This window comes from Phodopus roborovskii, unplaced genomic scaffold (genome assembly GCF_943737965.1).
Source record: "Phodopus roborovskii unplaced genomic scaffold, PHOROB, whole genome shotgun sequence".
Taxonomy (NCBI): Eukaryota; Metazoa; Chordata; class Mammalia; order Rodentia; family Cricetidae; genus Phodopus; species Phodopus roborovskii.
In genome coordinates, this window is record NW_026126410.1 from 40,502,054 (window position 1) to 40,514,655 (window position 12,602).

The window sequence follows — 12,602 nt, forward strand, 5'->3', positions numbered from 1 at the left end:
GGTTCAGCTCAAGTGGCTCTGTTGGGAGAGCATTATACTGAAGATTTTGCTGGGTTCACTGACCAGTGAACCCCAAAGTCTGCCTGTTTCTGCTTCTCTGATGCTGGAAGGCAGGTATGTATGTTACTGCCACAGCTAGCTTTTCTTAAAACTGTGACTTCTGTGGGATGGAAGCTAGGTCCCTGATGGAAGCTAGGTCCCCATGCCTGTGCAGCAGGCACTTTACCAACTGAGCCATCTTCCCAGCACCTACTTAGCCTTGTCTTATCATGTGTGGTTTATTATTTAACCACATTTAAGGTGACCCTGAATTTCTGATTTTACAGACTGGAGAACTGATCTTACATTCCTATTCCTATGTCATCACTATGAGAGAAGTGATATTTTTTTTAAATGTTGCTTGAGAATGCTTCATTAACATTAAGTAGAATCATAACATAAGGAAGGCTAGACATGAAGGAGCTCCTCACTAGCCACCTGAAGGTGTCTGGTTGCTTGTGTAACTTTGAAACCTAAGCAGACCTGAGAAATGCAAAACCTATCAGTAAGACATAATTTGCTTCTACAGTATCTCTTCTTCATTTGCCTTTGAGTTGAGAAGGAAACAATATAAACAAATGAGTCCCACCTTCCTCTTCCATTGCCTTCCTGGTTCACATCATCACCAAAGGGGCTCTGGTCTAATTGAAAGAAAGCAGAGACTGTGCAAAACTCCACATCATTTAAAGAAGCCATTGGTTTTCATCTTTAAAATGCTGCAAGGTTATACATTTTTCCCCTTTCTGGTCGTGGTGGCACAGTTGTTCACTGGGGTCCTGGCAAATGGCCTCATTGTGGTTGTTAATGCCATTGACTTGATCACTCGGAGGAAAATGGCCCCGTTGGATCTGCTTCTTTCTTGCCTGGCAACTTCTAGGATCATTCTGCAGTTGTGTGTCTTTCTTATACAACTGGGTATATTCTGCTTTGTGAAATACTCTTTATTTACTGACAACATTATCTTTGCCTTCTTTATAAATGAATTGAGTCTTTGGTTTGCCACATGGCTCAGTGTTTTCTATTGTGCCAAGATTGCTACCATCTCTCACCCACTTTTCTTGTGGCTGAAGATGAGGATATCCAGGTTGGTACCATGGCTGATCCTGGGGTCTGTGCTTCATGCAACTACTATTGCTGTGATCCATGGCAGAGAGACTTCAACAATTCCCAAGCAAGTCTTTACACACCTTTTTTCTGAAAATTCAACTCAGGTCATACAGATACATGCCATGCCACTCTCTGTCTTTATCCTCGGGGTCACACTTCCATCACTCATCTTCATTGTTGCTGTTCTGCTCTTGATCTTCTCCCTGTGTAACCATTGCCGGCAGATGAGGACTATGGCGGGCACTAGGGAATCTAGCAGATATGGCCACATCAGTGCAATGCTGTCCATCCTATCATTCTTCATCCTCTATTTCTCCCACTACATGGTGGCTATTGTAATATCTACTCAAGTCTTCCAGTTAGGAAGCATGAGCTTTCTCTTCTGTACTTTGGTGATTGGAATATATCCCTCATTACACTCTGTCATCTTAATTTTAGGAAATCCTAAGCTGAAACAGAATGCAAAGATGTTCATTGTCCATTGTAAGTGTTGTTATTGTGTGAGAGCTTAGATCACTTCAAGAAGGTAATGCAGTGACTTGCCAGTGCCTACAACTCATCATTCAGCCAACAAAGCATCCTGCACATAAGTGTATATAATATCATTTTAATCATCCAACATGATTTACTACTAGGTTTGTTAAAAATTAGCTAGATTTTCAGATTTCTACCATCCCTCACCCATTCTTCTTGTGTCTGAAGGTGAGGATATCCAGTTTGGTACCATGGCTAATCCTGGCATCTATGCTCTGTGTAACTATTACTACTATCATACATAGAGTTAATTAGTCAGCAAAGGACAACATGTGTTGGTGGATGACACCAGAGTCTGTGTCTCAGTTTTGATTTGGAAGCCTCATCTTGGAAGGCAATGTCATGGAGGGAGCAGGACAAATGAAACAAGAGACTTTCTGTATTACTTGTCACAGTGCATATGAATCTATAATTTTCCTCAAAGTAAAAAGTTTAAAGAAGAAAAGCACAAGATTAGACTACAATGCCAGAAGAACAGAACAGAACACTAACATCCTGTGTTGGTTGTCTAAACTCAGACACTGTCCCAGACTTGAATGAGTTGACTGGATGTATCTTAATTGCAAGAATATCTTTTCTGTTTAGTTTGTTGGAGTTACAGAAAGTAAAGCCACCCTTCTTCTGGTCAGAAAGGAAGCTATAGACAGCCAGGCCTTCCCTGTGATCATGCTCACCTCCTCCATGGGAGGAGAAACATGACATGACACATGACATTGATTGATGGGAAGGCCTGGGGACACATCTCATTGACTGATAAGAAAGCTGAGATGCAGAGGAGGAGGAAGAATAGATGGACTTTTAATAGGGGGAATAAAATGAAGATGAAGAGGTGGAGGAGGAAGGAGTTTTCATTTCCTGTAATTTTACACTCTCAACAGACAATGGCTTGCAAAGAATTTTCATTTGTATTTGTGCACTCAAACAGGGGATTCTTTTGACTGATAGTAACAATTTGACGTTCCTGCATCATATGACTTCTTAATGAAGCAACACCACTATGTGTGTGTAGAGCCCATGGTGACTTCATCTGCTTGAAGTCACAGAAGACTTTGGCAACTAAGCTGTGTGTGTGTGCGTATGTGTGTGTGTGTGTGTGTGTGTACCAGAGTATTATGGTATCACACACTTTCATACATGTTAATAATTAATTAATCACATCTGCTTCAATACCCTCCTTTGTTTTCCCCTCTGTTCCTTCTCTCAAATTGTTTTCCTTCTATTTTTAGGTCCATTTTTCCCAACTAGCTTCTATATGTGAAAGAAATGTGACATTTTGTCTTTCTGAGTTTGGCTAATTTGGCCAACATAGCGATCTCTAGTTCTAGCCATTTACCTGTCATTTTACTCTTCTTGATGGTCTCACTAACACTCAGCTAAGTGCATCATATTTATACCACATTCCCTTGGCCCATTGTCGATTGGCATGGAGGTCAGTTCTTGGCTCTTGTGAACAGTCCTATTCAGACTCCAGATTTGGATTGTGTTATAACAACTCCTGATTTACTAATGTTAGTTTTAATAAGATGACTTTTAAGATATGACTGTAATGCTGACAATAGCAAGAGTTTATGAGAAATCAGTTGAATAATCATTAAGCATTCTGAAAATATTTCACTATCTACTTTCCTCCCAAATTCTCCTCTGATTATTTTGTTTCTGGTGTTGAGGAGGAAACCACTGCTCAAATTTAGAAATGAAACCCTCCCTGGCTTCATTTCTCAGATGGTCTGTGCCTAGTTTGTGAGCCGTCCACACTGTCTCTCTTTGACTAGCCCTCTTGCTTCAAGAGCTGGGCTTGCTGTGGCTTGGAGATGATTTTGGTACAAGATCCTTGGGCTCCTGGGTTAAAACTCCTTCCTCAGATGTTGGCAAGGACACTAACTATAGCATTCAAATTATTTAGAGGTGTCACCATTACAGGGTGATTGTTATAAGGTTGTTTCACTGTAGCACCATTCTTGGTCCCTGGTGGATTTATCAGAAGGAGAAAGAGCAGAGGAAACTCGTGTTTGCACATTTGTTCTTGCTCACTATGAGATGCAGTGCATGGCTCCCAGACATTGCTATCAAAAAGGCCACTGTAAGGGGTCACACCTGACACTTTACCCATACCAAAAAATCCAAGTGAAACTTCTATTTTGGGGGGGGGAGTGAATAATATACATGGCTCATGTATATTATTGGCAATGAAAAATGTACTAAGGCAGGGCTGAACACTGTGGCTCCTAGGAGCTGTGGCTGTGAGATTGTAAGATCACATGTATAGTTCACTAGGAAATATTGTAACTGTGTACCATCCTTGTCATTTCCAGTTAATTGTGGACTAGGAGGAAGACTTCTTTAAAAAAAAAAAGAACCAGAAAGAATATTCTGCTCTGTTTTGCATAGAGAAGAGATGTGAATCCTCAGTGGAGGCCTCTCCACATTTTGACCCATGATCACCCCAAATTCCAGGAGGTCCTCACAGCTTCCAGTGATAAATGAAGTGACATCATTTGATCTTTCTGAATCTATTAGGTTATATACATGGACTTAAAAAATATTAAATGTCATAATTTGAATATTAAAGTAATAAAAAATCTAGAATGTCTCAGAAGTAATAGTTATCGCATACATTCTTACTTGTGGAAATTCATCAACTGCTTGAGGATACAATTGTCTGGACTTGGAAGTGCTATGCAGACATTAGCATTTAATGATTACCCTTGGACTTGCAGCTAATGATTTCTTGAAGCTAATGGCCAGCCATCCAGTCCTCCAGACAGTTCAAAGGTTATATCCACTTGAATGTTTATAATCTTATTTCTCAGGTTATAAATATTGTAATTTTAGTCGGGTAATGTGGCCTTCAAAAATTTGCTCACATATAATTACACCTCTTCTAAGTGAAACAAGATAGGTCATCAGAAATATACATGAACGTGAGCTAGACTCCCCATTGTGTCAACTGACTTTGGTAGTGAGTGGGATGGCAGATGTTTTGGACATATGGCACAGTATTGGAGAGAAATCCAAATGGACAAGGTAGGGACAATAATTTTCTTTAAACGGTCTTCCTAGGAAATGAGTCCAGAGGCTGTTTTTATGCATTGTATTACCATTAGTAGTGTATTCTTTTTATTTTTATTATTATTAATTATTATTATTACTTGCCCCTTCATAACTTTAGACTTAGAAAATATCACATTATAGAAATGTGTGTCCCAGTAAGAACACAATGATAAGCCATGGAGACCCAATGTAGTTCACAGCAACCCAAGGGCATCTGACTCACTGCCTTCTTGACATACAAATAGTCAGCCCCTTGTTCATATATTAAACCATCTGAAATGTCCCATACACACCTTTTCAGAATTAAATATGTTTTCTTTTGAGACATAAAGTTAATGTCTGTATTTGTGTCTGTGACATCTGGAGCTATTTAATCTTTTTTGGCTGAGCATCAGAAGTTGGTGATTTCATCCTATGGTTTAAAGGATATTCAAAATCACTGATGCATAGGCTTCCTTTTATTTTGTATTGTATTTGTTTCTATCTTAAAAGTTTCATAACATTGAATCCACTAGCTGCTATAGAGCACCAATGGCATGCCTTTTTTTTTTTTAACTGAAGGATCCTTTAAATTTTTAGTACAACTTTCTGAGAAAAAGAGATCCAGTACAACTATTTCTGTGCTGAGGATGCTATGGACCTCTGTAACAGTGTTAGCTTCTCTTAGCTAAACTTTAAGGATGCATACATACATACATATATACATACATACATACACACACACACACACACACACACACACACACACACACACGAGGCTGATGTATGGCAGGATAGAGTATGCATGTGAGAATAGGCAGGGACAAAGTCTGGTAGCCAGACTGAACTTGGCTCATGATGAGAACTCACTGAACAAGCCAAGTATTTCAACCATGGGGAATGTCCTATTCCTGAGAGGATAGGCAGGCAGAAAATGGTGCAGGACCCTAGGTATGGCTGCAAATGGACCAGGACCTCATGTGACTACAGAGATGAATGACTCTGGTCACAACCCTCCCCATTTGGACAGCAGATGTTGGACTTCTAAGTCTCTCTTCACTTGAAGCCCCACGTACTTGTTTGAGAAACACTGTCCAGATCAGATTATTGATTGGCAGCTCAGTTTCTTGATAAATTTTCTAGAACATTCATCACAGCTACTCTGAAAACAGTGGATGGGATTTTTGAAATGAAAACTCACACTTTGATCACAAGGTGTGAGGTCATCAGTGATGTTTTCCTAGGGAACAGATCCAGACAACAAGCTCTCTGGGATGAGGCAACCTTGAGTATGACATGACTTGGTCTAGTTCCCTTAGTCTGTAGATAAGCCAAACCACTGAGTTTATAGTTCATAGAAAGGACTCCACCTGCTGATCTGGGTCACTATGGCAGCATCTGCAAAGCCTATAAGCAAGTAAGCCTTAGTTTTTCCATCTGTAAGATGGGGAGAAGAATGAAAATACATCAAGTGTAACAACCCTCAGGCCCATTGTTATCACAGAGACCATCACTGCTAAGAGTTGGGAACTGCCATAAAGACTAACAGCAGAATAATGGTCAAAATGCAGGAAGCAAATTCATGCTTCTTATTCTTCAGTTGTAGTTGTTACACACGCAGGTACACATATTTATTAGCACAACCTAGTGAGTTGTTCATTTAGTAAGGCTCATATATGTTTAGGGATAACCTTTGTAAGATTGACTAGGCAATAAGGGAAGATGTGCCTGGAGAAGAATTATTCTCTCCCCTGACTCCTTACTCCTTCTGTCTCACAGAAACCTTCAATTGCCTGAGGATCTACTTCTAGGTGTGGCCATTATAATTAAAGTATATGAGACCATCAATTTGAGGAGTAAGAGGGACATAGGAGGAAGTGGAGAGAGGAGAGGGAAGGGAAGAATTTTTAAATACAATATTCATATATAAATTTCTCAAAACAACAACAACAACAACAAAACAATGTGGGAACAACCCAAGTACTTGACCCTTTTTTCTTTGCTGCTCTTAATATTCTTTCTTTATTCTGTATGTTTGGTGTTTTTATTATTATGTGGTGAGGGGACTTTTTGTGGTCCACTCTATTTGGTGTTCTGTAAACTTCTTGTACTTTCATTGGCATGTCTTTCTTTAGGTTGGGAAAGTTTTCTTCTATGATTTTGTTGAATGTGTTTTCTGCACCTTTGAGCTGTGTTTCTTCACCTCCTATACCTATTATTCTTAGGTTTGGCCTTTTCACTGTGTCCCATATTTCCTGGATGTTTTGTGTTAAGGATTCGTTGGATTTAAAATTTTCTTTGCTTGATGAATCTGTTTCTCCTAGTATGTCTTCAATGTCTGAGTTTCTCTCTTCCATCTCTTGTATTCTGTTCGTTATGCTTGCGTCTGTAGTTCCTGATCATTTGCTCAGCTTTTCTGTCTCCAGCAATCCCTCAGACAATGTTTTTTATTGTCTCTATTTCATTCTTCAAGACTTGAACTGTTTGAATTGTTTCTTTCATGTTTGGTTGTTCTTTTCACTCCTTTGTTCTTTCTTGGCCTTCCTTATTTTCTTTAAGAGATTTGTTTATTTCTTGGAATCTTTCACTTGTCTTTTCTTCCAATTCTCACACTTTTTTGTTTTTTCTTCCATTTCTTTAAGGGATTTTCTCATTTCCTCTTTGAGGGTCTCTATCACCATCACAAAGTTGTTTTTAGGTTTATTCTCTTCTGCTTCATCTGGGTTGGGATGTTCAGGTCTTGCTGGTGTAGAGTCCCTAGACTCTGGTGGCATCATATTGATCTTTCTGTTGTTGAATGTATTCTTATACTATGAGATGTCAAATGAGCATATATGTATATGCTCATAATTACCTATGTACATATATTTTCATATGTATGCCATAATAAAATAATCTACCATCAGAAAGAAGAGGCTCAGTTGGAGGGATGGATGGACTTGTGCCATTACATCTGCTCACATACAATTACAGGTGGTAGCACCTTCATTGTGGGTAACACACAGTGAGACTTTTGAGCATCCTCCCCATTGGAGCCAAGCTAGCCTCAAACTCAGGGATCTAGTTGTCTCTGCCTCCCGAGTGCTGGTATTCAAGGTGTGGACCACCATACCAAGCTAACAACTGCCACTCCTATGTGAGTTGCACCTCCCTCCAGAGTGTACAAGGTATGTTAGAGACATTGAACACAAGAATATTATGGTTATGGAAAAAATAGGAAGGAAAACTCAAAGCCTTTAAAAAGGAGTATTCTTTTAAAGGAGAATATATTGAAACATATGAATCCAGGATCAATCTCAGAGGAATCTAAAAGGAAATTCTTCCTTCCTTCATTCCTTCCTCTCTTCCTTTTTCCCTTCCCCTCCCTCCCACTCTCTTTCCCTCCATCTCTTTATTTATTTTTTTCTTTTTGTGGCCAGAGGGTTCTTGGCAAAGTGCTCGGGGAATAGACATTACTTACAGTCAAATGTTTAATCATCTGTGGCTGGCACAGAGTGAACAAATTCTGATTGGGGATGGCCTATCTTCAAGTGTCAGAAATAGACACATTTCCCTGGGTGGGACTCCTTCTCTGGGACAGATGAACCCTCTTGGGAGTTGTGTCTGGGGCCTTATCTTCAGGGTGACCGTTGGGCCTGGATAACAGTTTAGGCGGAGTTTGACTCACTCATGTGGGAAACTTCATCTGAAAACACATCTCTTTTTCGTTTTTGGCATACTTCTGGCTCTATTTTTGGCTCTATCTCTGCCTGTCATCTGGCTCTATTATAGTCCAGGTTTGTATCTCTACAATCCACGCTACTTCGTTAGTCTTCTCACCCAGATCTACTCCAGTGTACTGGGAGGTGAGTGAGCCAGTTGCAGGCAGAGCACTGCCCCTTCTGAAGGTCCCAAGGGGACCAAGTATGAATGTCTGTCTCTCTGTTTCCACAAGAAAAGAATGAATGGATATCTTGTGAAATAACTCCAACATTATTCTCTTTCATGTTTAAATCCTATGAGACAGAAACTGGGTGACCATGGCCAGCATGGCTCCAGGAGCTTTACCTGACTGGGGCTGCAAGAAAATGAAGGAAAGACTGACAGGAAAGTCAGTATGTTTGGATGGAGAAGCTACAGCCTCCCAGAAGCTCGGTATATTTCTTAGTGTTGAGCAGGGAGTCGGGGCTATTGAATGCAGATAAACATGGAGGTGGGGTTATTATACAACTTCACAAGGAGGCAGGCTGAGCTAATCTTAGTGGAAGCAGCCACTAGAGGGGACAAGTCTTTGGGCAGTAATCATCTGGAGGGAGAAAACCTTTGCATGCATTTTCTGCACACCCTATCAATAGCCTCACATCAACCATTCCCACAGTTCCCAGGCCCTTGACATGTCAACAACATGGATTCACTCAGGACCTCACCCATTCATGGGTGGCTTCTGCCTCTGTAATCCAGAACACAAATACCTGAGCAGGCTATGTGCATCCTGACAGTGGGCAACAAGTCCAGAAGTTTTACATGTTTAATTAGATTTTTCTTTATCATGTGTAGTATAAATTAATAAATTATGGCAAAGAACATCAACATGAATTCATCTCCCTGAGAAACCATCAGTGGTTCTGAATTGCTGATGTTTCTATTGAAATGAGAAAATTAAAAGGCTCATGTTGCCGCCGTGGCCAACATACATCTTCATATATATCCTTTCACTTGTTATGTTCGGCATTTTATTGATAATTTTAATGGTTACAAGTGTTTAATTAAGCTGTTGTAATGCATACCCAGAAATAGAGGCACTTATTTAGTGATTACTCATTGAAAAGATGAGTTACACTTGCTGTTTCCTTCCCTGAGGGTTCTGTGCTTGATTCAGTTTTCATGCTTACCAACAGTGTTTGATGGCCATCTTTGGGTATTTCTCCTTATTCGTTATTGTCCCATGAGAAAAGCTTCAAGGACCAGGATGACGGTGGCTGTATTGTATACTGGCAGCTCATTCTTCCACAGAAGAGAATGTATTTGTTTTTCCATTAGCAATAGTACAGCACTCTAGATCTTTAAATCTTGGTCAGCACACACACACACACACACACACACACACACACACACACACTCACACACTCCATCCTCTTGGAAGGCCCCATGTAGCCAGGCTTGCTGTAGCACACTTTGCCCTGAGCTTGGCCCATGGTGGCCATTAGTACCTTCCAACCAGGGTAGTTACAGAACGGAGGCCAAAGACACAGGCCATCATGATGGGCAAAGCAGGTTATGTGTGTTGTGTCTATGGAAGAGGGCGCTGCCACTGTGGACAGTCCCCTTGTAGTGGGAGGTTCACAATGTTGTAATTTAAAAGAAGCTGCTTGAGAGAGAAAGATGCTATGTGTCAGAGTTAAAGTGGAGTTTTTTGTTTTTGTTTGTTTGTTTGTTTTAATTAGGGAAAAGGATAGTAAAAGGGGGGAGGGGAGAGGGAACCAGTCTCTAGGGATGAGAGCAGCTGGAGAGAGGAAAGAGAGAGTGGGAGAGAGTGGGAGAGAGACAGAGAGACAGAGAGAGAGAGAAAGAGAGAGGGGGCAGGAGGGTGGGAGGTAGGCAGCGCCCTTTTAAAGGGAGGAATGAACACAGGAACTCAGGTGTTGCTCTTAGTGGCTGCAGCTGAGGGTGTGTTCTGTCAGAACCCTAAGGACAGTCCAGTACAGATGCCTGAATGCTAACAGACAGCACCTCAGGTTTAACATGACATTCACTCATTTTCATCCTCAGTTCCAGGAAAGGAAGAGGTGTGAGGCTGTAAGCTGACACACTGTCACTTCGCCATCAGACTTCAGCTTATGATCCAATTGGCAGTCCTTGTCTCCTGACTCACCTGCACAGTGTCCTGAACTTGAAGGCCACCCTTGGAGTCCTGAGGTGCTTCGTACAACCTAATCAATAGCAGGGACAGGCGACAAGTGGAGGCCATGTTAGCAAGAAAGTGAAGTAGAAGTCTGAGGAGAAGCTAGAAAGTGGGGCTTGGAGGCATGTTTGCTGTATGGAAGACAGACGGTGGACAGAGAAGGAGCTTGTGAGAAGGCCAAGCAGGAAGTTTCAGAGGACTCCTTGGAACGGACATGGATAGGACTAAAGGTTTGGGCTGGAGTTAATCTGGGCCAGGAGTGGAAATGAAAGGAGATTGGGAAGAAGAGAGTGATGCCTGACATATCCTTGGGAATTGTCTGATGTGTGCCAAGCTGTATCTACAGTCAAACAGCCCCACACCTGAGAAAGGCACCTGTGTTCTTGTCCATGGACAGCCTAGAATGTTCCACACAGCATCACAGGTACAGCGTAGAGAATGGAGGGAACTCATGTCATAATGCAGAGATAGAAAGTTGTAAGGCAAATGGCTGTGCACTATCCCCTGCCCTGCAAGCATGCTTTATTTTCCAGGAGGTCCCCATCCACATAGCAATGATTCTGCCCTCCTCATGCTTTCTTTTCCTGCATTGTTTTTAAGTTCAGGGCATATGTCAACATTTTTTCTTCTTGGACTGAACTGGGAGGAAACTCTGAGTTATTCAAAGGTAATGTATTTCCTGATTGTTCTTACAGGTCTCTGGGCTTCAATCCCCTTAACCCTGAAGCTTGCAGGTCTTGATTTAAAGGGAACAGTGGCAGGGTCTGATCTGAGCACTGTGGCACAGTGGGTGACCTCTGTGATTCTACTCACTAGGTTTCAGTAGTGTCCTTCTCAATTACAAAGACCTAGTCTGCCTCCTGACCCCTGTTTGCATCCCTTCTTGATCTGCAAAAATGACTCCTGGTCCTAATTTGAAACAAGCATGACAAAGGAAGTCTTTTATCTTTCTTTACAAACATGATAATAAAATGTGAACTAGAATTTCAGTATCTAAAGGTAATTAGAGTTCATCACACTAGTCAAACAATTGCACATTAGAAGAGCCAGCTTCTGTGAATATTGCTGTGCAGATAACATCCAGAATGGTGCCATTTGAAGTATAATGAATCTCAGCCAGTTTTTCTTGCTCCCAGAAAACTTCCCATGGACCTTCATTCCAAGCGGTGGTTCTGATCTCTCAGAAGCATCCACACCATCCCCAAGGCAGCTGGATTTCTGCTGTTCTGAACACTGGCTTGTGTCTTGGGGATGTCTTAGGACATAAGATGCAGACATTATGAGGGAAGGATTCACAGCTGCTCATACAGGAAAGTAATGAAAGATCCAGTGGATAAAATGTTGCCACAAAGCATGAAGACATGAATCCAGGTCTTCAGCTCTCCCCTCCCCCTCCATATAGGTGTTGTAGTACACACCAGCTCTAGGGATGGTGATGCAGAAAAATCCCAAAACTCGCCGGCCAGCCCATCTAGCTGAATCAGTGAGCTTTAGCTTCACTGAGAAACTCCAAAGGTAAGGTGAAGAGATCAAAGGACACACTTGACATCAGTCCCTGGCCTCTACATGGGCAAGCAAAAGTGAGCACACCTGATACACACACACACACACACACACACACACACACACACACACACACTTAGAAGAAAGAAAAACCAAGTCCTATGACTAGTCAGAATTCAACCTCTTCCTTTTGCTGATGGTCACACTTTAAAGAGTCTAAGAGATCCAATAGTGTTATCCAATGCGGGGAACAGTTTCCTCTGTCACCAACCAATGGGGGCACCTGCAGAGTGAAGACATTAGAGGTCTTATCCTACAACCCAGGACACCTACACTAAGAATCACTGAGAAGTCCAGACAACTTTCTGCAGGGAACCTCAGGGTATCTGTCCCCAGAACAGCCATCCATCATTCCCTTACCATCTATCATTTTCTTAGACATCAGTTATGTAAAAGGAAAGGTTGGACTAAATAGACAATAGACATTGTTGTTTTCTTCATCTCAGTG

The 12,602-nt window shown here is 41.4% G+C and overlaps 1 protein-coding gene across 1 annotated transcript; it reads left to right on the top strand.

The window, feature by feature from the left end:
* Nucleotides 1-752: 752 nt before the first annotated feature.
* On the top strand, nt 753-1,658 carry Tas2r1 (taste 2 receptor member 1). The gene has a single exon (XM_051182706.1). It carries the CDS (start codon nt 753-755, stop codon nt 1,656-1,658), a length of 906 nt encoding a protein of 301 aa, XP_051038663.1.
* Nucleotides 1,659-12,602: the final 10,944 nt, after the last annotated feature.

Excerpts from the sequence above, each read along its gene's own strand:
- Tas2r1 (XM_051182706.1), top strand. The coding sequence starts at position 753 with ATGCTGCAAGGTTATACATTTTTCCCCTTTCTGGTCGTGGTGGCACAG.